Source organism: Calliopsis andreniformis, chromosome 6 (genome assembly GCF_051401765.1).
Source record: "Calliopsis andreniformis isolate RMS-2024a chromosome 6, iyCalAndr_principal, whole genome shotgun sequence".
NCBI classification, from domain to species: domain Eukaryota; kingdom Metazoa; phylum Arthropoda; class Insecta; order Hymenoptera; family Andrenidae; genus Calliopsis; species Calliopsis andreniformis.
In genome coordinates, this window is record NC_135067.1 from 3910192 (window position 1) to 3936613 (window position 26422).

General features: G+C 30.6%; 6 protein-coding genes across 8 annotated transcripts; 4 read left to right on the plus strand and 2 right to left on the minus strand.

The window, feature by feature from the left end:
* The first annotated feature begins 787 nt into the window (after nt 1-787).
* Nucleotides 788-5524, plus strand: LOC143181185 (uncharacterized). The gene is made up of 11 exons (XM_076381471.1): nt 788-1098; nt 1411-1601; nt 1676-1885; nt 1957-2169; nt 2246-2358; nt 2436-2662; nt 4063-4235; nt 4316-4525; nt 4607-4819; nt 4901-5013; nt 5111-5524. The coding sequence occupies exons 1-11, from the start codon at nt 1034-1036 to the stop codon at nt 5357-5359; spliced, it is 1977 nt and encodes a 658-aa protein (XP_076237586.1). The 5' UTR covers nt 788-1033; the 3' UTR covers nt 5360-5524.
* A 114-nt stretch (nt 5525-5638) lies between these two features.
* On the minus strand, nt 5639-17466 carry LOC143181160 (calcineurin-binding protein cabin-1). Of its 2 annotated transcripts, none has more exons than XM_076381434.1 (14): nt 17034-17466; nt 15158-16719; nt 14897-15022; nt 14650-14838; nt 14434-14577; nt 14178-14358; nt 13926-14050; nt 12592-13854; nt 12142-12517; nt 10660-12078; nt 8770-8933; nt 8388-8655; nt 8154-8300; nt 5639-7993 (listed from the first exon to the last, which is right to left on the minus strand). In XM_076381434.1, exons 1-14 carry the CDS (start codon nt 17115-17117, stop codon nt 6311-6313), a joined length of 7731 nt encoding a protein of 2576 aa, XP_076237549.1. In that variant the 5' UTR covers nt 17118-17466; the 3' UTR covers nt 5639-6310. The 2 variants fall into 2 exon arrangements, with proteins under 2 accessions (XP_076237549.1, XP_076237548.1); XM_076381433.1 differs by having other exon boundaries at nt 14897-15061; nt 17034-17465.
* LOC143181162 (uncharacterized) lies at nt 9111-10677 on the plus strand. 2 transcript variants are annotated; one of them, XM_076381437.1, is made up of 5 exons: nt 9111-9213; nt 9438-9633; nt 9715-9886; nt 9957-10207; nt 10287-10677. In XM_076381437.1, the coding sequence occupies exons 1-5, from the start codon at nt 9152-9154 to the stop codon at nt 10596-10598; spliced, it is 993 nt and encodes a 330-aa protein (XP_076237552.1). In that variant the 5' UTR covers nt 9111-9151; the 3' UTR covers nt 10599-10677. The 2 variants fall into 2 exon arrangements, with proteins under 2 accessions (XP_076237552.1, XP_076237551.1); XM_076381436.1 differs by having other exon boundaries at nt 9148-9213; nt 9384-9633.
* A 235-nt stretch (nt 17467-17701) lies between the features above and the next one.
* Nucleotides 17702-19575, plus strand: LOC143181163 (uncharacterized). The gene is made up of 3 exons (XM_076381438.1): nt 17702-18034; nt 19090-19178; nt 19290-19575. The coding sequence occupies exons 1-3, from the start codon at nt 18019-18021 to the stop codon at nt 19401-19403; spliced, it is 219 nt and encodes a 72-aa protein (XP_076237553.1). The 5' UTR covers nt 17702-18018; the 3' UTR covers nt 19404-19575.
* Nup160 (nuclear pore complex protein Nup160) lies at nt 18642-24537 on the minus strand. Its single transcript, XM_076381435.1, has 9 exons — nt 24453-24537; nt 23883-24196; nt 23670-23799; nt 23080-23606; nt 20865-23004; nt 20093-20796; nt 19792-20025; nt 19611-19714; nt 18642-18890 (listed from the first exon to the last, which is right to left on the minus strand). The coding sequence occupies exons 1-8, from the start codon at nt 24535-24537 to the stop codon at nt 19613-19615; spliced, it is 4236 nt and encodes a 1411-aa protein (XP_076237550.1). The 3' UTR covers nt 18642-18890; nt 19611-19612.
* A 95-nt stretch (nt 24538-24632) lies between these two features.
* LOC143180601 (solute carrier family 35 member E3-like) lies at nt 24633-26288 on the plus strand. The gene is made up of 5 exons (XM_076380456.1): nt 24633-25468; nt 25561-25713; nt 25776-25858; nt 25932-26070; nt 26141-26288. Exons 1-5 carry the CDS (start codon nt 24977-24979, stop codon nt 26201-26203), a joined length of 930 nt encoding a protein of 309 aa, XP_076236571.1. The 5' UTR covers nt 24633-24976; the 3' UTR covers nt 26204-26288.
* The last annotated feature ends 134 nt before the right edge of the window (nt 26289-26422 follow it).

A 26422-nucleotide genomic window follows, 5' to 3' on the forward strand; every position in this document is an offset into this window, starting at 1 on the left:
TAATATATAGTATCTATGTCTTTCTGAAGTTGCCTGTTATCAGGCGTATGGATTTAAAAAAGACAAGTTAATATTCCCAAATATTAATTGCACTACGCATATATACAATCTTTACTTTCGTGATAAAAAGAATCTTATCTTAAACTAATAGAAAACGCTTATACTGAAAAAACTCCTATTAACACCGTAACTACTTTAAACGATTAGAGGACGTTAATAAAATTCTTAAATGGTTCTCAAAGTTATTCACATTTATTTTGTTAATAGGATAAAGTATCTGATAATCGGCACAGACCTATTTAGTTCTTGATTCTTTCTATAAGTGTAGTTTAAAATTAAGTTTCTAGTTTAGAATTTACAAAAATCCACCATGCTGATGATACTGTTATACTATACGTACTAAATATATACATATACTGTACTATATGTACTTCTATGGTACAGTTATACGGATATAGTACCAATTTTCTCATGAGTAAATATTATTTATTCTTGAAATGAAAGTTATTCATTTTCAATCAGTTTTACTTTTTTTCTCTTAAGAACTGGATTTCTCATCTCTCTGAAAAAATATATTTTTAAAAAATTACTATCGAAATATATTAGAATATATATTTATATATTTATCGAAATATATGATATTGCACTTATGTTTTAATTTAGCATGAAATACCAAAAACATGACGAAGAAAAGAGCCATTAATAAATATTAGTTATAGTTTCGTCAACAAAGATAATGTAGAAATATTTATCATGGTGAGAGACATGTAGAGCTGTGTTCGACAGTTTTACCTAAGACAGAATGACAATATCTCCATTATTTATCTTTCAGAACATACTAAATTATGTATGGTATAATTTACAATTGTTCATCAGAATTAGTGAATGTATAAATACTTTATAAAGAAGCAAGACTGCACGACCAGCGAAGTCTGCGGTGCACGGTAGACGCGCGCGCTTCTCAGTTTTCTACCTTATATGCGTACTTTTTTTATTCTTCCATTTCGTGTTCTAATTTCACGGCTGCAATACAATGTTACATATTATTTACAAAGTTTTACTTATTGGATTAACCATCGTTAGCTTCGTGAGTCATGGGTAAGTGAAAGGATCTCGTATTGGAATGTATATACACATTATGTATTTATTATTGTTTTCTCTCAAATATGGTATACTAACAATAAGTCTCGCGTAAAATGAAATGAGTAGTTCTTTAAGTGATTTTTAATTCTTTACAGTATTTATCATAATATAAAATTTAGTATTGGCTAATATATATGTAACAACATACAATTTGTAAGATTGAATAGAGTAATTGTTTGTTATAAGATATATTTCATAACTAGTTACAAAATATTTGAAGATACATGTATTTTCTGAGGGAACTTAAGTTTTGTCTGTTATTTGCAGTGATACGCGTAGTTGTTCTGTATACAAAGATCATGATCAACTAGAGATTCGACCTATAGTAGGCCCGTTCGATCACAGTGAAGGTCCCATTTGGGACCATCGTACTCAAAAACTCTATTTCGTTGATATAGATGCACAAAAAATATGTAGATTTGATCCACCAACAAAAAAGCTTACCTGTATTTACATAGGTAAATTAGTACTTTACATGTATTTGAATTTTAAAACAGGAATTATTTTTAATTTATTATTTAATGATTATTAGCAAATGGGCCTGTTGGATTTCTTGCTAGGGTTCAAGGAGAACCTCATAAATTTGTAGCTGGAGCAGCCACAGATTTCGTTTTAATTAATTGGGACAGTTATGAAAATTATACTCGATCTGCTCCAGAAACATTAACTGTCGTTGACAGAGATCGTAATGGTACCAGATGGAATGATGGAAAGGCAGATTCTTCTGGAAGAATCTGGGCAGGTTATTTTAATATTTTCAATTTGTTGAATGAGAATGTTAATATTCAATTACTACTAATATTTTCCTTGTAGGTACAATTGGTCCAGAAGTGAATGAAGTTGTTGTGCCTGATCAGGCATCTTTCTATCGTATCGATAGTGATCTCAAACCAAAAAAAGAGCTATCTCCAGTTACTAATAGTAATGGATTAGCTTGGAACATTGAAGATGATACTCTTTATTACATTGATACACCAACACTTAAAATAGCAGCATTTGATTTTAATTCCACTGAAGGAACTATATGTATGAAATTGTTAATGTATATTATGTACATATAATACTTAGAAAATAATTTATAGTAAACTTCATTCATTTTTAGCTAACAAGAGGATTGTATTTGATCTACAACAACATAATATTTCTGGGTTACCTGATGGTATGACCATAGACACAAATGGAAATCTATGGATAGCTTTATACAGTGGAGGCGGTGTAAGTACTAGTATTAATAATTATAGAATAATTATATTATAGAAGAATTTTTATATAATAAAATTTTTAATATGTAGGTACTCAATGTGAACCCTCGTACTGGTGAAGTAATACGTTTTTTGAAACTACCAGTATCGAAGGTAACTAGCGTTGCATTTGGAGGTCCCCTCTGTGATATTCTATTTGTAACAACATCCAGCCGTGGCGAAACTGAACAAGAAAAAGTAGAAGAACCATATGCCGGTTATGTCTTCGCAGTTCATGGATTAAACGTTCGTGGTCTTTTTTCAAATTCATTCAAACTGTAATATTTTTCTATTTCACTATAATTAAATACTATTAAAGTATTCTAAATAAACTTTCAACTGAATACTCTTACAATATTTATTTTATAATTATACCCCAACCATATACCTTAATATTTGCAAATATTACTAAAAAGAATAAAAAATAAATAACAATAAATAAATTTATATCATCTCTATAACCGCATTTTATTACAGTATTTAAAATGATATATTTACTAAACAATTTGTAATGTTATGTAAGCAGGTTTAAAATTTTAATTTAATCAGCGATAATGGAAACTTAAATATGTGAAATAGTCAGTATTAAATCATGAAACTGCTGACTGAAATTATCACCTTGATAAGTCATAAAAGTATAATATGAGAACTTGTGTCAACTTAAATCATTGCAGAACTTTACACATATCTTGCTTATAATATTATCTTTCAAAGTAGGTGTGATAACCTTTCCACGCTTCACAACATGTATGTATATATCTATTAAATGAATTAAGCATGTATTGAATTAAATAGTGTGATAAAACTAAGCAAGAATATGCTTCTCTATCTACGGTTGTGAATGTATATATATAGCCAAGCATTTATACATTTGCAGTAATTGCACGTACTTCGGTCTCGGTATCTGGTCTGTAATCGAAGAGCTCTTAATTTTAGATTTTATTAGCAACTAAGATCAGTTCGTACATATCTACTCGAAACAATTTACTTGCACACATTAAAAGCGTAAGTATTCTTATATTTCATTCAATAATGATATAAGATGACATAATGAGACATGTAAACCAAATATCGAAATACCTGTTGCTTCAATATATGCTACATACAGGGTGTATCAGAAGACACTTTTGAAGAGTAAATTCTACACGAAGCAATGAAAAAACTTCATGACTACATACTACATATGCTTAGAACATTCGGTTTTTTATTTATACGTTATTTTATATTGTGTACGTTGTGATACTTTCTTTAAGATCCATGGCGGTGTCTCACTTATTTAAAAGGCTGGGATATCCTTGGGCCTAATAAAACTTAAAGAGGATAGCACACCATAGAGCCAAGTATTGGGCCAGTGTTTCATACAATATAAAGTACCTGTATGACTAAAAAACTAAGCATTTTTGAGCATATGTGCATTTTACTTTTTTTTATTATTTTTTATCTAGAACTTTCTCGCGATTTTATTTTTTACGCAGTCTGGACCAGTTTTTTACGGAATGCAAAATAGCGTATAACTAAAAAGCTAAACTCAACAATGTTGAACTTTTTTTATCTATGTATGTGTCTCACATTTTCTGACACACCCTGTATACATATGTCATACATATTTACAATCGTATAATATAAATATATATAATTGTTTTTATGTTACTAATAGTAATTTTAAATATATTCATAGTCATATTAGGACAATGTCTAAAGTGACAATTGAACGAATCGCAGGACCATATCAACTTGGAGAAGGTCCACACTGGGATCCTGATTCTAAGAAACTTTATTTTGTTGATATATTTGATCAAAAAATATATAGATATGATCCTTTCACAAAATCTCTTACTTCTACTTTTGTAGGTAAATATTTAATATATCTAATATACTTTACTAGACTTAAAATGCTTATTCAATAATAACTCGAATTTTCTAATTATTAGAAGAAGGACCTGTTGGGTTTGCAATTCCAGTTGATGGTGTTCCTGGTAAATTAGTAGCAGGAGTTAGTACAGATATTGCTTTGGTTACATGGGATGGAGAAAAAGATCTTGCAAAATGTACAGTTAAAAAATTAGTTGCTGCAGATAGCGATCCTGCTGAAACAAGGTGGAATGATGCGAAAGCAGACAGTTCTGGAAGAATATGGGGTGGTTGGTTGACCATATAAATTCTTTAATAAGCAAATGTATTATTATAAAATTTGGTAATGTACAATAAAATAACTTTATTAGGAACAATGAGTAACCTGGAAAATGGACAATTTCCACCCAATAAGGGATCTTTTTATTCTGTTAATAATGACCTTGTGCTGAAGAAACATGTAACTCCTGTTACTATAAGTAATGGAATTGCTTGGAGTCTTAATGATGATACACTTTATTACATTGATTCACCAACCCAACAAGTAGTCGCATATGACTACAGTCCCCAAACAGGAGACATATGTGAGAAATTTACTCTGTATTTTTTATGATATATGTTTTGTGTTACATAAATTTACAAGTTTTATAAAACTTTATTTGCAGCTAATAAGAAAACTGTTTTTGATCTTCAAAAAACTAACATTCCTGGAATGCCAGATGGTATGACTATAGATTCATCTGGAAATCTTTGGGTAGCTGTATTTGGTGGAGGTGGCGTAAGTATTCTGACAATATTTATGAATCATAGTCTGAAATTCATTGCAAAATAAGTAATTAACATTGAAATATTTTTTACAAATATTTAACATCTAGGTATGTCAAGTTGATCCAAAAACGGGTGAATTGATGCGTTTTATTAAAATTGAGAACGTTTCAAACGTAACAAGCGTCACATTTGGCGGAGATGAATTGGACACTTTGTATGTAACAACAGCATATATTGGACTGAACGAAAATCAAATAAAGGAACAACCGAATGCTGGCTGTGTATTTGCTGTTAAGGGTCTAGGCGTACATGGTTTGCCTGCAAATTCATTCAAACCACTAAAAAAATTAATATAGTTACATTTGTATAATTATTTCATATATGTACAAATATATAAAATACACTTCCTTAATGGTAAATTACCAGAGCAACAAACGATCGTGTAAATTACAAATATAATAATATAGCATTTATATAATCCAATAATTGCAGAGAAATAAAGTGCATAAGTTGAAAAAAGATATTGTTCAATTCTTATTTAATAGTTATAAGTGGTATCTTAAATATGTATATTTTTTCACTTAGAAAAACATTTTTATAATTCATTTATTAGGAAATTTACAGTATTCACTAATACATAATTACATTCACCTATCCTTGTTTTTCTTTGTTTTTATCTATAAAGAAAAAATTTGTTAGTTGTTCAAATGTACACAGTAGAAAAATAATGTATCGTATGTAATGTAATATTGTTTCATTAATATGAAAAAACGTTTCCTTGGAATTACCATGAAATAAATAATATACAATAATACACATACTACATTTGATTATTATTACAACATCATGAAAATCAGTGGTATTCAAATATTGTAATTCTGAAGCATATTGAACCTTTTAAAAGTTCATTCTTGTTATTGTTTACTCTTCAGTGTCTTTTTAATAATTATTTTCATGTGTTACGATACAAGTATTACTATCTATTCTCATATATATGCATGTGGTAATCAAATGGTTCCATGTAGAATCATTTCATATTAGGCACAGAAGTGAGAGAAGGCTAGTAATTTGTTTCCTTTTTCAATCATTTTCGACAAAAGTAAAACTTTGTAAGGTAGTAATAATGCCAGAAGATATTACTGCATGACTCTGCACCTTACTAATAATACACTGTGAATAACTATGCTTGACAAACGCAATTTTTTTATAAATCATATTACTTTAAAAAATGCCGAGCGTGAGCATGTTCAGACAAAATGGTAAAGGAACGAAAATTATTGTTATGCTCGTCGTGGACGATAACATGTTCAATCGTCCAAGGTTATAATCTCAACGCTATCATTAACAGATTTCTCTGGTTTCTTATTGGGAATGTTGTTTGGTTTCCCTCTAGGTAAATCATATATAGTTATGCAATCAATATTTGATGGCCTTAAGGGGTCAGACATTTTTTGGGGAACTACAGTAACTCCAGAAGATAAATTCTTGGGATATTCCATAGTTGTCTTCATTTGTGGTTTCTGTTGAGGTATGATTTCCAAATGTGAGTGCTGTTTCAGTTGAGAAAGCATAGAAAGGGCTTCTGCAGAACTTCCTTGAGGAAAGTTTGGCAAAGAACTGGAGATATCCATAGAGGTAGGTGGCTTCGTTTTTGTAGATGACTTTTTGTAATTGGTGTACTTCACATTTGGACCTTTCAGCCCTGTTTGAGGATTTACAGAACTTACTGAAATTCCACTCAAATCAGGCGGTATGTAGGGTGGTTGACTTATTGATGAATTTCCAGGTATAGCATTCAATAAATTTTGGATATTGCTAGGTATTGTGGGTACCATTTTGGCTTGTTTTGTTTTCCTTACTGGATTTTGCACGTTCACTTGCGTATAAGTTCGTTGTGAATTTTTCTTCGACAATAGTTTATGCTGTAAAGACGTTCCTGAATGAGAACTAGGCATATTCATCGATAATGTTTGTTTTAGATTTATCGATGGACCCATTGCTGCATGAGCGACTTGTGGTACCGTAGATGGATTCGTAGTAGCATTGCTTTTTAAGGGAGAATGCGATAGAGAAGGATTGTGTGCTGGCTGAGGTTCAGTTAGCGACTTGGAGACTCTAATCTGTGGTGCACCCATTTGTTTAGGCGGACTGGTCTTTACGTGTTGCACGATGGAAGGTTTGAGAAGAGAAACTTGTGTGACTGGTGGTTGCAAGACTGGTTTTGAGGCTTGTGATATTTGTAAAGACTTTGGAAGTTGAACTGATAATGAATCGCTCTGCGAAGTCGGCTTAGATGGCTTATTCTTAGGCGGTATTGTATTCACAGGAGTTATTGATATATTAGGTCTATCTTTAGTCATTGATGCAGTAGTAGTGGTTTTTGTTGTAGCTGCTTGCTGATACATTGGCGTGGACCGGGCAGTAGTAGCAGTAGAGTTGCTCAAAGCTAACAACTGTTGTACTGTCAGATTATTCAAACTCCCTAAATTACTCATATTCGGTGTGCTGCTGATAGTAGAACTAGTAGTGTTCATTGTGGCTGCATTGCTGATACTAGATGTAGGAGGCATTGAAGTGTTTAATGCACTGGTCATATTAGATAGTGAAGAAAGATTATTTTGATACTGTCTAAGGATGTCTTGATAATTTCCCATTTGGTTCAAGTAATTCATAGCTGATAAAGGATCCATCATACTGCCGCTTAAATCACTGGTTAATAAAGCAGACAGTATGTTTGGATCAACAAATGGATGCATGAAATAAGGATTCAGAAGAGAACGATTTCCTGATGCATTCATATAGTTAGCAAAATTTGTTTTTGGATTGAACTGGTTTATCGTGTTGCCACCTTGTTGCATAGCTTGCAAATATTTGTTAACATTGGGAGGACGTCCTCTTGGTCGACCAGTAGCTGTTAAATTTCTGTATGGTTTTCGGCATTGAGATGACTGTGGTGAGACTGAAGTAACTTGAGGTTGTGATGAAATCACCTATGCATAAACATGAAAAATTATCAAAACAAAGGTTTGATATTTGAAACTGAACTATACAACAATTTTATCTATAATTTTATTTGTGCATTATGTGCTCTATAATTAATGTTGATAGAGACAATATAAAAGAAGGGAGAAAAGAACATTTCAAACTTACAGGAGTTGGAGATACAGCTTGAGGCTGTACTTGAGCACCTGAAGCAGGCTTGTCAAGGCTGGAGAAAAACTTGCTTAAAACTTTCCTATTATAAGTATATTCATTACAAAATTTCGTAGCAGTTTCCAAAACGTTGCCTTCCAAATTCTGTTAAAAAATTATTAAGATACTTAATTACGTTTTATATTAACACTTTTAATGAAATTTTACGTTTTATTATGAATATAAACGTACTTTATTGCCGACGTATGTTTTATATGTGTCTATTAATAAAGCAGCGAGTGTTTGTATAGTTTGCTCCTTATTCTGAAAATTTTTCAAAGCTCTTTGATATACCCAATATGTATCTAGAAGTACTTGAGTTCTGGCATCTACATTCTTATCAGGCGCGGGATCAGAACTAATTGATCCCATTAACTGCACTTTTGTTCTTAGAGATTGTAAGCATAGAGTTAATGCTTGACAAGATAGTTGTTCTCTTTCCGAGTCGCGTAAGTATTGCCTGAAAAATAATATGTACGTGATATAAAAAAATTAATAGTTTCTTATATAATTTATCATTTTGTTCCAAAACAATGTAAAAGGAATAATATATAATTTTAATTTGAACATGTACTTGTCAGATTCAGGTGTTTTTCCAAGTTGTACACTTAATTGCATTAGCATACGACCATCATTTGTTTCTTTAAGTACTTGCATAAGCAGTGTTACACATCTGGACATATGAAATGCAAAACTTCCTGCTCTATCCACTTCTCGATTTGGTATGTGCCAAACGCCCTAAACAGATAAGACAATATTATCACAATTAATAATAGATAAGAAGTGAAAATGTCAAATGTATGTACAGGAAGGTAATACATTAAGTTTTTAAAAGTGTAATAGATTTACAAGTACACTTATCTCCATAAAAACTTGGTCAGTATACTACAGTACTTTCTGAATTTTGTTTTACATAGATAAGATATCATTACTAAACATTTCCTAATATCAAGACCATGAAATTACATACCAAGTTCAATATTTCAATCGCTTTTGGTTTAATACTGTGCAGTATCAGGTAAAAATAAACATATGTTATACAAGAAAAATTTTATTACTTAACTATACTCTCCTAAATTTTACTTAATTATAATTTATGAAAAAGTTTTTATAAATTCTTACTAAGTAATATAGCAAATTTATTTTGATAAAAATTTAAGTGATATGAATATTAACCCTTTCATATAGTACATATGTTATTATAAAAGAGTTTAGAGGTATTACTATTAAAACTTTTATAAGGTCTGTTAATACCTGGGAGAAAGTTATAATAGATACAGATGCTGGGGCAGATGATGCTGTAGCTATACTTTTGACTTTAAAAAGTGAATTCAAAGGATTCAAAGTTATAGCAATTACTAGTACATATGGAAATACATATGTAGATAATGTAACGCAAAATGTACTTAAAATTTTAACAATTGCTAACAGAAGTGATGTAAGTATTTTATATTTTGATTATGTTATTATGTATTGCATGAAACTTTATATGTTGTTTTTATAACTTTGAATTCTTTAGATACCTGTGTATAAAGGAGCAGATAAAGCATTAATAAAAGATTACACTCCAACTAACTACTTTGGTTCTGATGGTTTTGGTGACTTTAACTTCACTGAAAATATCACTGCCAAAGTGGATGAAAGCAAACATGCAGCTGTAGCACTTGTGGATTTGGCTAAACAGTATCCAGGTAGAAAATTTAATAATGAAACAACAAAAAATGTATTCAATGTAAGATATACTCATTTTATTGTTTATAGGTGAAATAATTCTGCTAAGTATTGGTCCATTAACAAATGTTGCTTTAGCAATTGCATTAGAACCTTCATTTTTAAAATACTTGAAAAATCATATAATATTAGGCTCTAGCGTTTCTGGTGTTGGTAATATACTTCCTAATATTGAGTTTAATTTTTACCAAGATCCAGAAAGTAATTATATTGTTTTGAATCATACTGATACAAGTATAGTATTTCCATGGGAGACAGTTCTTAATAACGATATATCTCTGGTAATTATTTAGAAAAGTAATTTTGTTAGTTAAATTAATATGAATATATTATATGAAAGTATGAATAATATTTAAACAGGATTGGCGCTTGAATGTATTAGGAAACATAAATTCTACTATTGTGAATTTCCTAAATAAAGCAGAAAGGCAAAGTTTATTACAATCTACTTCATGGTTAACTTCAGATGCTATGGCTGCTTCACTTATAATGTGGCCAGAATTTGTGACAAAATCCATAGTAACAAATTTAAGTCCTGTATTTACTGGAATGGCAAAAGGCTCAGTACTTGTGGATTACACTAATTTAACTGGTAAACCAAACAATGCAGAAATTGTACAATCATTTAATATAAGTGCCTTTCAACAAGTACTATTAGAAGCATTTTCTTAGATATATCTAAATTTAATACTATAATATGTGATTTATAAAAGCAGAAATAAACTATACTTACACTAAAAAAGTTAGTACTCTTTCTGTCAGCAAATAGTCCTTGAAAACTCTCACCAGGGTAAAACTGACAATTATAGCTGTCCAACAAAAGGTTCCTACACTTTGTTATGTCCTTAGCAGTTTTATTGTTGAAGAAAAAATGTGACAACCTATAAAACGATTTATAGTGTTCAGAAAATCTCAAAATACACTGTTCTAAACCAGCTAAACAGTATGTGATTAAAGTAGCAACTTCTTCTTCTGTCATATTTTTTTCTTTTTGTGCGGATTCAGATTCCTTCTTCTTTTTTTCACTCTCACTTTCACCAGAATCACTATCAGTGTCACTGGAACTGTCACTGTCAGAACTATCATCACTACTGCTCGATTCATCACTACTACTAGAACTGGAGTTATTTGTTTCTGTTGTTGTCGTTGTTGTCTGTGTTGTTGTTGTACTTTCTTGAGAACCTCTCCTACTTAATGTTACTTCTTCTTTAGTACTACTAACAACTTTCTTTTTATCTCCTGATTTATCTTTTGTTTCTTTGCTGCATGACTGTAAATCTTCATTTTGCAACCATTTTCCTTCAAATTTCCTAGTGTCTTCATCTTCAGGGAAAGACTGTTGTGTTTCTTGACTAATTTCCATTGCTTGTTTCATAAGCGCATCCATCAAATCTTGAACATTTTCTGATTTTCCTTCATTTTCAAACACTTTATCAATTTTCAATGGTCCTAAAGGGCTCTTTTTATTCTCCTCAGATTTCATTTGTGCTTTCGCTTTTTCAATAGTTTTCATTTTTACTTTCTTTGACTTTGATTCATTACTTTCGTCACTGGATAATACCATAATATCATCATTTTTCTCTTTCTGCGAAACCATCTCGCAAACTTTCGTGATTACGTCGTCTATTAGAGCAACGACATCCTGCATCAGCTGCAAGTGGGATACGCTCCCCAATTTTATTTTTTTTATGTTATCTTGCGGTATCTCAGTAGGAGATCTTTTACGTGTTTCCATTTTTTCGGTGCGTTGATTAGTAGTAAATGCTTTATTTGTTCTATCTACAATTTCGATTTCCTCGATGCTATTCGAACGCTGATAAACAGTAACAACATTTTTATCACCTTCTATAACAATGTCAACCTCTTTTCCAGTGTTTTTATTACTTGCACTCATACTATCCTCCTTGCTTTTCTCGTTCAACTTTGAACTATACTTCATAAAAGGTCCATCTGCACATTTCTCAAGATGCAATTGCAATAACTGCCCTAAAGATTTTTTAAGAGGTTTGCCTTCGTGCTGTTCTAAATACTTTAAGATACTTGCATGAATTCGATAATGTACTTCTAATGCCTCAACTGAAAGCTGCTGCGGATATTTATGACTTATTCTACGTGGATATTGTGCATTATTGTTGTACAGCAACTCACTAGCCTGCAATTAGGAATAAGTTAAATAAAACTTACATTGATATATTATGTAAACATTTGTATATACCTTTGCATAATGTTCTAAAAATATGGGAGGATCTTGATTCTTCTTTTCTGCAACTTTACCAAGCATATATTGATAAAGCCACCTTTCATCATGAGGTATCGGTCCATCTTTGACACTGATGAATAATCGAGCACAAGATTCAAAACACTGGTATGCAGTTTCCAACATTTCCTCTTTTATAGTTTCCAACATTTCAAATCGTTCCATACTTAATGTGTCTGTTTCTTGCTTTAACAATCGCGAACAAAAGGAGTGAACAAAGTATGCAAAGCTTCCATATTCTGTCCAAATAATATGATTACAAGAGTCCAATTCAACAGCATGTCGATAACTTGATTGAGCTAATTTAGCTCTTTCTAAAAGTTTATCTTCGTTTCTAAACATAAAATAAGAAACATATTATTGAACTATGTCATGCGATGTTAACAAGAGATTTGAGCGAATACTTACATCGGTTTGTATTTGTTCAGCAAAGTTTCAATAGTAGTACCTGATGACATTGCTAAGGCAGTCCAAGAGTTCAACCTTGTTGGATGGAAACACAAATCTAATAAATAATATCTCATTGCTGCGTTCCACTTACAGTTCTTGAAGTAAAAATCTGCCAACAAATAATAAATTGTTGACACAGAATGTGGTAAAGGTTTCTGAACTGTTGGCATTGTTTCTCGCTCTCCTATTATATATGCCATCATGTCATTAATCAATTGATTCGGATCACTTTCTGGAGGAATTAACTTTATTATTTTCTTAAATAATTCTTCCGTGTCTGCACTAATTGTCAAGGATTTGGGTGAAAAAAATTCTGGTATTTGTTTAGGTTTGTAAAAGTCGAATAGCAATTGTGCTCCTTCCCAGGTCATCTTCATTTGAGGTACTCCATGATCCACAACGTGCTTTAGTTTTCCCTTATTTACTCTATTATAATGACCGTACAGACAAAAAAATATTTGTTCCAGATATTTAGACACTTTATCCTTTATACTAGAAAATTGAGGCGCCTCTAACTTTGGGATAACTAGATTTAATGTGAAAAATAATAATTTTGCTTCATTGTAGCAACACCATGAATGTCTACCCATGAATTCATGGGCAATAAATAAAATCATGATAGATGCTGGCACACCTTCATCTTCATCATCTGATTCAGAATAATTTGAACCGTGTTGCTTGTTCCTATGCGACGATTCAGTTTTTGCTCTTTCTTTGTCTTCTTTGTATTGTAATATGTAATGTAGTAAAATCCAAGGAAGTACAGTTTCAAGTGGCATTTCTACAGTAGTTTCCGATACGTCTAATTGATTGCAAACAATATGAACTAAATTTTGTACTAATCTTGAAAGACGAGTCTCTGGTAAATACTTGACAACAAATGTGCTAACTTCAATTGTGCAAGCTTCCAATTTTTCAAGTGCTATTAAAACAGATCCTGTCCACTTCTTTTGCTCCATTTCATCAGACGCATTTAAGTAGTTCTGCCATGATTCGTTAAGGCAAGCTTCCGCCCACACATAGCATTCTTCATATTGTTGAAGTTGCCATAAGCTATCTAATAACATAGATAACTGTTGCACTCTATCGACAATATTATCGCTGACGGACAAAAGTTTATTTCCCTGTTTTGCAAATTTAAATGTGTCTTGTAATATATAAGCTAATTCAGCATATTTTTTCTCATCATATAGATTTTGTATCTCTCCCAGCTTTTGTCCCCTGTATTCAAATTATTTTCATAAGAACATTGTCAATTATATATATTGATAATATCCTTTTTAAATACATACCTTTGTATAGATTTAAGTTTCTTCTCTACAATTTTAATACTGATCTGAGAATTGTATTTACAATTAGGCAATTGAAGATAAATATTTTGATTTTGTTTTTCTAATTCTTGCATGTGATTTAGTAACTAAAACAAAATAAACAACTTCCAATTAAATGAACTCAAAATTCAGATAAAAAGTAATTACAATATTAATGACAATTAGTCAAGCAGACAATATAAAATTTTGTTTAGATGCAAACAAATTACTTACCAATTCTAAAGTTTCAATAACTATATCTGTGTCACCTTGACACAAAAAAATATTAGCTTTAAGCCAAAGAACTCTCACTAATATGAAAATATTTTCTTCATTTAAAATATCCTTTCTAACGCTTGTAAAAATTATATGTCCTAGTTCTTCTGATGGCATTCCTGTTCCGAGTTTGTCTAATCTAAAACAATATTACTTATTTATGTAACAGTATTAAGTATCGATAATATATGAAAAGGTAAAATAAATAACATACGTTGAAGACGGTAGAATATCTGGCTTGTTGTTCAACCACCTATCTGTATGAAGTTCTCCAAATAATAAAGTCATTTCAGCATCCAATTTCAAGATATCATCCTGTACATCTTCTTCAAATGGTGATGGATGTGGAATGTGTTCTCTTTTGAAAGAAAAATAAATTTTACCTTTCATAGATAATACTTAAGAAAATATTCACATGTATTTATTATACCTCATAAATATATAGGCTTGTAAATATGTTTCTGATATTCCTTTTGGCCATTCTTGATTCCATTTAGTACACAAAAATTTGGTATACTGTGCTATTATTATCATTAAATTACTTTTACCACTGTGTTCATTAATAAACATATTCACATCCATCATTTCAGCTTCTGTACCAAAATAGTTTTGTTGGCAACTACAACAAAAAGAAAATTATATTCTGTACAATTCTATTCATATTCGTAAAATATTACCTAGTATCAGGACTTGGTGACTTTGAACTTTCAGAGCTTTTAATTGTTTCCATAGCATTACTATTATTTTCTTGATTAGCAAATAATTGATACAAATCCATTGTATCCATGGAATCATCCATATTTCTAGAAGGATCATCTTTAGTTAATTTTACTGTATCTGGTCTGAAGCATAAAAATCACAATACATTAAAAACATACACCTTAAAAAAACTTATTAATATATGTATACATAAATACTGAAATATTTTCAATGCATACAATAATGTACTTGGAAATATTCTTCTAAGAGTTTCTTCTAATTGAACATCATCTCTTTCAGCTTCTCTTCTATTTGAACTTCTCACTCTCGCTGAACGCCTCATACTACTACAACTCCAGGCCCACTGTTGTAAAAAGCACAGCGCACTTCTGCGTCTTTTTTTCACTTTTTGTACCTCTTCTTTTCCTTCACTTTTATCATTAGATTTTTCTTCCCCCTTGCACTGTCCTTTTTCTGTCTTTTTTGAAGATTTTTCATATAGTTTATCACCGGATTTGTTACTGTCTTTATCGCTAGCTTTGTCGTTCTGTGCTTCATTACCTGCATTATATGTATCATTTTCATTCATCATTTTCCCAGGATGTGATTTATCTTCATTTTCATCCATCTCAAAATTATTTTGCTCCTCTGATTCATGTTTAATATGATTCTGTTCTAAGATTCCCTCATTATCTGAAACTCTCAAAGGATCTTCATCTTCTATAATTTGCACATCACTTGAGCATGACTTTTTATCATCTTCTACTTCAACTTCCATCAATGCATCAGTACTATCACATGCTTGGTTTTCATCCAGTGGTTCAAATTGAAAGTTAATTTCTTCTGTGTCCATTTTGATTGGTTTTTCAATATTATTTTCTTTCTTTACAGGAATATCTTGTGATGTATCTTGAACTATATGGACATCTGTATTTTCTTGTATATGGTTTTCAGTATTTGCTTTTGGAGTTATTTCCTCAGAATTAAAGACTGTTAAATTAATTCTACTAACGAAACTTAAATCATTTTCAGCAATGTATCTGTGCATGTCTAGTAAACTTTCTCCTAAATCTAACCAAGTGCAACTTTTAATAGGTTTCCTAAGAGTCAAGTTTGGTAATGGTTTTGGAGTAAATTCTATTTTACATGCTTCTGCCCATCTTTCTGCAATATCTTCTGCTTCTGCTATTAATTTATCTCCTATCATATGATCATATTCTGTACATAATGGTGGATCTAAGTGCCAATCACTATTATACAATTTATAACATTCTTCAAGACGTGGAATGTTTTTAAATATTCTGTCTCTGAAAGCCAAACCTTTTACATAACTAGGGTCACGCTCTAATGCCATAGAAATATATAAAAGACAATTCATATAATCAGGAACTGCATATAAGACAGTTATTATGTTATCTAGGCATGGCCAATGATTTGAATTACATTTTAAACCTTGCTTGAATGAAGAACACGCTAACTCTAAATTGCAGGTTTTTATAGCTAAAGTGCCTATTCTGTACCATAATGTTACATCTGTGTCATCTAGATTTGCAGCTTCCCAATAATTTTCTATTGCCTCTTCATAGTTCTTCAGTGTAGCTTGTATGGCACCAATATTTTTAAAGCAAGAATATTTTAATGATAACATTGGCCTAGATCTACCATCTGGTACCTGGGGTTTCTCAACTTCATCCAATAATTCAGTTTCTAATAGATCCTTAAAAATATTCAATGCATCTTCTTGTTTATTTTCTTTCAATGAGACTAAGGCTTTATTATATTCTGTGAGAGCTACTTGCTCCTGCAACAAATAGACATATCATGTGATAGTAATGATTAATGATATGATAAGAATCTTAGAGATAACTTAATAAAAATAGTAGCTTATTAAGATATTCACATAACAGTAAATAAAAAGTAATTATTCATAGGAAATTATGGTGAGTCATTGGGAACAAATGTCAACTTATTCTTACGTTATACAACTGTTTATATTATTTATCAACATTAAATACCTAGGTTATCATGTATACAAATTAAACAGATTTCGGAGAATGACAAGTTTTACAGGTTAAGTTTCCTGAAATAAGTAAAATGATTTATTTTAATACATACTTGAGCTTCTTTTGTAATAGTTGGTACATCCTCCTCCTCGCTTTCCTCACTTGATTCTTCGTTCAATGCTGATATTTTTATCATTTTCGCAAATTTCTGTAAAACTTCTACTTATGTGTAAAACATCAACAAATCAACCGGTTTTTTTTAGCGCCGCCATGTTACTAGTTACACACATGTCGATTTGTATTATATGTACATACATACACATTTAACTTATCACAGTGTCTAAAAAGTAATTACTAAATGTCATTCTAAATATTTCAATTATCTGTAAGAAACATTCTTGTACCTACTTAAATGTAAAGATCGTCAACTACTACGACACAAAGCATAAGTTCTGATTTATATAAAACTAGTTAAAATCACATTCACTAAAAAAATTATCAGTTCATTCAACTTATATTTTATCTACATACACATATCTCGGCATATGTCGAAATTCGTTATAAAGTATAGTTCATATTTTTGCGCGTATACAAACGCATATATTTGATTAAAGTTATACGTAGATTATAGTCATTTAAACCTATCTTTGAAGCACTTCGTATACGCATTATCTATAAACACCAAGATAATTTAAACGCATAAATTTCCTACATTTTATATATATAAGATCCACAAGTGTTTCCTGTTTCTTAAAAGTTGTTAAAATTGTTTTACTTATTTCATTTACTTAAAATTATACAATTAGTGTTTAACAAAACTTTGTTATCATATTATTATTTCGTTACGTTTGTATTGTTGCACAATTTTGCTTTGCTTCTAGGCCTTTTATTCTACTGTTCGTAGAATTACAGCTGACTTTTTAATTTGTTTATCTCAACATAAAGACGCAAATAAACATCGTATAGACAGACTTTTAATGAATCAATTGTAGTGGTTTTTACGAAAATATTGTCTTATTATGAAAATAAACTTCGAAAGGACAGTTTAGATTTCTGCTGCAATCGGTTCATAAAATAGCTACACTTAACATGCAACAATGTTTATGATTTGGGGTAAGTGCAAACACAGCAGTTTAGTGTGCCTGTTTGTACGTTTATAAGTTAAATAACTTTTTTATGGGCAATATTTTAAACATACTACAACTTTGATTATAAATTTCTTTAATTTCTTTGACCTGTACAAAATTAGACACGTATGCGAGTATATACAGTATTTCTGACACGCATTTTGTTTTTTTGTTTAAATTAATGTCTAGTTTATGCAGCAAATGCAATTATTACAATTCATAAAATATTGCTATATTGTTGTCAAGAATGTTGAATACATTTTGTTATAAGTTACATTAATATTGATAGACCACAATTATTGTGAATTTGATTTATTTCTTAGCATTATAGAAAAATTATGAAACATGGCAATAAACTAAGGGAAAGGAGAGATGATTTTAATGGACATTGTTAGACACTAAAAGGGACAAGGTTCAAACATTCAAAATCACAAATATGAAAAAACGATAACGATTATAACAACATGTATTCATCACTAAAAACTCAATAAAACTGAGTTGAAATTAATTCTCCAGAAAATTCAGTGAATATAGTTAATAACTCCTTGTCCCCCAAATGTGTTTTAACAAAGTCTGAAATGTGCAAAATAAGATTCATTATTGTTGGCACTTGTAAATTATAGTATAAATAAGATAATTTCCTTATATCTATGTAACAGAAACATTGATATCCAATAACAAATATATAAAGTCAAGTCTATTTTCTTCATTGAACTTGTATCAAAAATTTTGAGCACGCAAAAAAATAGTGGTTGTAAATTGTTACGATAAGTATATACACTGTAGAAAACTGGTTCTCAGGTGGAGAGCAATCTGTAGAAACACGCAAAACCTTCTTCATTCTGTAATTATAACCAATAAAAGTATTATAAAAGGAATTCGTGTACTGACCTATAAAATATACAAAAGTCATTGATACAACAGTGAGATTCTAGCCTTGGGATAAAGATTAATCCAATTTTAGAATCTCCTTACTTATATTTTACAAACTTTATTTCTATTTTATATATTTTTTTTATCATAAGACATTACTATATTTAGATTCTGACATCCAAAAACATCATTGGACAGTACCCTTTATTCTACCTGTTGGAACAATTTTGGTTCTTGTCCTGATTGTTCTTTTAATGGTAATGTTCTACTTCTGTTTGATCACAGTTTGATGATAAGATATTTAACTAAATATTATATTAATTATCGCATTCTTTTACTAAAATACAAGCTTAAATTTAAAATTTTAGGTTCTATTCAAAAGATGCCCACAAATGGTCGCGGCGATTGTCATATCGATTCTGACTATTATTGTTATATGTGCTGTGCTGCTATCAGTCAATCATGGTCCAATTTATGTTTGATATTTTCTAATATTATCATTATAAAATACAAAATATAAATCATTACATTTTCTAGTCTACGTCAAATATTAAAGTTTAAGATGTAAAATAATTAAGACTGATGTAAAACATGTAAAATCATATTTTTATATAATGATGAAACAAAGTAATATTACTTCATTAATTTTATAATTTTTATATATTTATTAATATAATTTCTTTACTTACTGCTAACGGTTTCTGTTACTTAATTTCATTGTAATCATATCCTTTGATACCCTTGCTACTTTTTCTTCATAGTAATTTAACGTGTTTTGTAATTTCTGGTATCCCTGTAGTCAATATTAATGTTTTCAAACACATATTCACATTTTATTAATTAAAAATAGAAAATAGGTTATATTATTACCTCAGAAAAAATTGCATTCTTCTTACTAGCTCCTTCCAACTCGTATAAAAGTACTTCTAATGTATTAAGTGGTAACCAAACCGCTGGAGCAATAGATGTCAAAGGTGTTTGAAGACCAAAATGTTCTTTACCGTCACCCAAAACTGCATTAATGTATTCCACTGCTAAATCACTAGCTTCTAATATTCTACCAGTGTTTAACATGAGACGTAGTAATTCTGCAGCATTTCGTTTCTGTAAAGTTTAAGAAAATATTTGAATTCATTAAGCAAATATAATTATTGGTTCAAGAATTAGTTACCTTATATGATATTAGTAACCATTGGGGTATAAATGCTCCATCTTGAAGTAATTTTCGTGCCACTGCTTTATGCAGTTCACTACACTCATCTTTTTCATGTTTCAACGTTAAATATTCTAACAATCTCCAAGCTGTGTTTGTGATATTTGTATTAGATAAGCCAATATCAAAAATATCATTTTGAATAAGCCAATCCCAAGCATTTGGATCTTCTCTCTTACTTAATCGTATGCATTGGGAGGTCAGGCTTTCAAGTACAGAATTTTTGTTGATTTTAAATTCATCACATAAATGTAATGCAGTTGTGTATAAACCAATAGTTGACAAAATAATGACAAGTTCTGATGGACCAGCATGAGCTACAACGTTCAATTCTGAATTTATTTTTGATATTTTTAATCTGGCATCCACTACATAATATTCTTTCTTTATATCGCTCAATTCAAGAACCTCTACTTGCTTCTTTATTTTATAGTGCAAAACATCATTGCAGTCTATGCTCCTCATTGTTTCTAAGTCTTGATGATGTAATTGATCAGAGAAATTTTGATCAATTACAGGTCTCACAATCCATCTATACTTATCAGATACAAGATGTAACACATTGATACATGCCAATAAACATTGAGCTTGTTTCGACACAATTGGAATAGATTGTGATTCTTGGCTCAAACGCATAGCTTGTTCATACATTACAGAAGCAGCTAAAAAAAATAAATAAGTTGAAAAATTGAAAAATTATTAATTGTCAATTTTATAATAAAAGTAATACCTTTTCGCATATTTCCTTTGTTTATATGAAAACTGTATAAGAAATTGTAATAGTTATTTTCCATGAGATCTACACTCCTAGCTCTTCCTTCTACAATTCTCTCAAGATCTTCGTACATGTCAACGTATGGGAACGAAATTAAGTCTATCAGTTTTTTCCTTTCAAACAGAATTACCACTAATTGTCTTAGGCAATCTACTCTACGAGCAGCATCTGGATTTGAGTTCAAACAATTATATGCTTTAGTATGGTGACCCAAATTTAAGTGTTGTGTAAAAACTATAGAATGTAATGTTGGTAAATTAGGATCATCTTTGTCAGCCATCAGTATAGCTGTCTCAGCAAGTTGTATTACACAGTCAAAAGCATTGTGTTCTTCAAATAATTTTATAACTTTTAGATAATACTGAATTAATGAATTATTTTTTGTCAATATAGTAGATTCAAGTAAGGCGTTGGCTAAAAATTCATCTGTTAAAATTCCCCCAGAGGCTCGTAGAAAATGATCACAAGCCTTTTGAGCTTCTCCCATTTCCAGCAATGCAACTGCTAATATAAATTTTCTTGATGCACTATTCCATTCACACCATGTATTCAAAAGTCTCACATATTCTTGAACAAGTAAAAATTGACAACTGGACAATAACCATTCGGGGAAAATGAAGTTTCCAGATCTTGGCCATATAAGTTGTGCAATTAGAGTAACATGTGTTAACATGCCATAATGCCATGGTATCAGAGTGGTCGAATCTAAATTTGTATGTACCATCAGGTTATGGGCATGCATCGCACCATTACTTTGTATAAATAACTCTAATAATGATACAGATCTATGTTGTCTAAATCCTATATTTGCTCTCGAATCAACGAGTTTCAACAATGCTAGGCGTTGGATACTAGAATCCAGTAAGGATTGCGAAGGCGTTGGTAATGCCGTAGATTCGCATATCCACGTTACAACATAATAAGCCTGTGTTAATACTACAGTTTTCGGTGCTATTGATGATTTTATGGAATGTAAAGACCGTGAGTCAAACAATTCAGGTCGTAACAGTATCATTTGTTGCAAAATTAAGAGATTCCTACAAATTGAAAATCTTAATTGTGTTATTTGAGCAATACTTTTTGATATTGCTGAGATTCCTAATTGACTACAAAAAAAGTGATTTATATTAAGTAACATCTTTGAAGCATCATGATCTTCATTCAGTTGTAACTTATTCGGCTGGCCAAGATCATATGTTAATGCTTCCAATAACATTGCCATGGCACTAGATATGTCTCTAATATTTGATAATCTGTGACAACTAGGATGGTGTGTAATAAAATCGCTAATAGGCTCTTCTGATTCCAACATCAACTTCGACAATAAGTTGTCGATAATGATGTCTGGACTTTTCAAATGATACAATTCTCTTTTTATCGTCGTTTTGATCTCCTCAGATAATTGTTCTTCCAGTAACACTAATGCTGACATCAATGTAATAAGATCTTGACATATATCTTCATCTTGTGATAAAACAGGCGTTGTCTTAAATCGAGATGTATATGATCTTTCATTACAGAACATTAAATACTCCAAAGCTTCCATTGGTCTCAGAAGTGAGAATGGTGATTTTTTAAGTAAAACGACTCCATACAAGTTTGGTAGCAATAATAATCCTACAGGTCTAGTACTGTTTGCATGATACTGTATGACACAAGAATAAAATTTCGACCAACAACGATTGGCAATTTCCAAATAATCTTCAGCCATTAGTTCGTAGTCCTTAACTTCAGCTCGTATTTCCGCTTCTACTGCACTACATACGCGTTCTTTTAATTCTGTAATAGAAGGAACTTTGCTCTTTACACGCTTTAATTTTCTGTAAATGTTCAATGCCTTTGTGATATCAACCAAAGAAAACTGTCCCTGATGAAAAATATAATTAATATATGCTTGTCTTGGGTCAGTGTCAGGATCACTAAGTATATAATCTCTATCTGGCATTTGTTCTAGAACTGCTGTTTCCCATTCCGAATTAACTCTTGCTCCATTTAAAGATAATTGTGCATGTGTTACTTCAACAGTGTCCATATCAGTTGTCCTCCAAACTGCCCATAATCGAGTAGTTGTAAAAGAAAAGTCGACTAAATGTTGCTGTAAACATTGATACAAAAATTATAAAACTGTGCTTTATTATTAATATAATAAATGGCTATAATAAATACTTACATCTTGTGCAAATCTTGTGCACAGTCTAACAAATTTATATATGCCATTATCTTGAACAGGTTTTAAAATACTAAATTCACATCGAGTACTAAATTTTAGAAAAGTTCCTAAATACAATTCATTCTCAGGTCCTAATGCTTTCCTCAACATATGACCTTGTGCACCTTGAGATGCAACACGGTTATCAATTGCTGCATCAACCACTGCTATACATTGAGCTTTATTACAGGACCACATACGAATATTGCCATCACGACACAAAGCAAACAAATATGTGTCATTTCCACAACTATGTATTATTAAAGACATAGCCACCTGGGCTTCACAAGTACGACCTCTGAAAGCAGTTGCAATACCACTGAGAAACCTTGGCACAATCGAATCTTGCTTCAATTCACTAGTGTGTACTAGACCAGTTTTGGTATCAAGCCTTAAGAGAAGTATAGTTCCTGAATTGTAAGCAAGAGCAAAAAGCGCTTCTTGTGGTTGTATGAACCAAGATGTAGCTGCATGAGGCACTGGAGAATCTATGTAAAGAAACAAATACCTTTAATAAAATAAATATTATATTTAATAAATTATTTACTTACTTGTAGTCCCTGCATTTGTAATGACATGAAACACATGAGGTTCCTCTTTTGTTTTTTTCACATTTTGTGTAGTCACTTCACTAAATATTGATTGTACACCTAAATCCTTATATGTACTTAGTGAATGATCCTTTGAAATAAATTATTTTATTATCTCAATAATTATATAACATACATATTCCTGTTTGATATTTTCAGAATTTTTTTACTTACAGTTTTATGAATTCTTTCAGGGTGGGGAAATAATAATTTATGAACGCTAGAAACAGTTACTACCAATATGATAACAGAGTTAACTGTTTCATGTATAGAAATACCATCTAGAATTGGTGTGTCTGTAAATCTGTATCGAACTCTACAATTGGCCAAATTAATGTCTAAACTGTGTTCAACTAATTCAAGTACATCGTGAGAGATACGCCAATAAATAAAGCGATTACGAGTAAAATATTTTGAACAATCCTTATATGAATAACCACCAGCTCTTTCTGGCACTTTTATATCTTGTAATGTACTTTGACTTCCTCCTGTAAAATAGCATTATGTGATATTATATGCTTAAGAATTAAAATTAAGCATTAGAATTTAAGAAAGTTAAATATAAATAAATAGAGGTTAGAAATTACATTACAAAGATAATAATGATTTATTATTTAAATAATATACATCTATAAAAGCGTAGAATACTTCTTGTTACAGTATACACTAAAAGTTGTATATAACTTCTTTTCTTAACAATATTTCCATTTATCCGGCTAATCAAAAGAGGTTATGGCAATTCACCTGTGTTCAACGTGATTTCGTTCCATTCTTCCGGCACTGTTTGATCGGGTACAACTTCTCTATATCCTAACAAAAATTCTTCCATGTTCTACTTTGTTTTTAAACAAACACTATGTTTGCTTAATTTTTAAATCACATCACAACGCCGCTCGAAATTTTAGCGGGCACCTCACATTGGTGTCACGCTTCACGTTGTTTCACGCTTCCCGCGCTGGCGCTCTTACTTAACCGTTTTTTAAGTAACCGTATCCTACAGATTACAGTGGCTATCAGTTTAGGTTAGAATTCGAAAGCATGATAACGCAACCATTTGTAATACACATTTGAATCAATGATTATCAGAGATAAATATAAATGAAAAAACTTTAGTAAAGCAAACGTCAATTTATTTTTATCGATTCATATTTACAAACATGAAGAGTAAAGTGTGGTCGTACCGGCTGTCATACGTGACATAACCTAGAATTTAACAAATTGTTTATGAACTATATTCAACACTAATACTAAACAGTGCAAGAAAAGACATGAATAAGAAACTTATTACGGCATTCTATTTGATACTGAATATTTTTTTTTCAATTGTAATTGTATTGTTGAATAAATGGCTCTATATTCATACTGGCTTTCCAAATATTACATTATCTATGATACATTTTATTATAACTTTCATTGGATTAATAATTTGTGAAAAGTTAGATGTCTTTAGTATAAAAGATGTCGCAATCAAAGAAATGCTTTTGATTGCTGTAACATTTTGTGGATTTGTTGTACTCACAAATTTGAGTTTAGCACATAATACAGTTGGAACTTATCAAGTAGCTAAAATGTTAACCACGCCTTGTGTGATAATAATGCAAATGATATTTTACAAGAAGCACTTCAGTATTCTCATTAAATTAACATTAATTCCTATTATATTAGGTGTGATAATTAACTTTTATTATGATATACAATTTAATGTTATTGGGACTCTATATGCAACATTAGGAGTAGTTGTTACATCCTTATATCAAGTGGTACAATATTTTTCTTCAATTTTTAAAAAGTTTATTACATCAAGTAATATTTGGAAAATTCTTTTAAAATATTAAACATATTGTATTTCTAGATGATTAATATAAAACAAAAGGAATTTCAGATGGATCCAATGCAATTATTATATTATCAGGCACCCTTATCTGCTATCATGTTATTTTTTATTGTGCCATTTTTAGAACCAATAGAGGAAACATTTGCAAGGAGCTGGTCGCCAATCAATATAGTATGTTGTTCCATATAAATATAATTGAATAAATAAATTAATTAAGTACATGTTATTTTTAGATTATGATTATACTATCAGCTATAGTAGCATTCTTCGTCAATCTAACTTCCTATTGGATAATAGGAAAAACTTCTCCATTAACGTATCCTTTCTTAATGTTTTATAAAAAGTGTTTTCTAGAATATGTACATTATTATTCCTTATTCAATAATTAGTTATAACATGGTTGGACATTCCAAATTCTGCCTCCTCCTTCTAGGTGGATCATTGATCTTTCATGAAACATTAGCTATAAACCAAGCAATTGGTATAACTTTGACATTAGTGGGAATTATTTTATATGCACATGTTAAAGTGAGTATAAAGAATTTAGGATATTTCATAGAGTCAGAAGAAAATTTCTTAAATACTATTCCCATTTCAGATGAGGGATAATCAAACTACTATATCAGAAGGAAAAGACAGGAAGCCATTGTACAAAGTATAATTTTATATGATTGTTTTTATAAATAATAAGAAAAAAGTTGATGTTACTTCATTTTGTACAATAAATAATTTTTTATCATTCCATATTTTATATTTATTAAAAGTCTCTCTAATTAGGATTTCACATCTTACAATATTTTTAAAAATATTTGTAAATAATAGCAAAAGGGGGGTCAACATCACACCTAGGGCTAATGTAGAATTAGATTCGAGCTCCGTT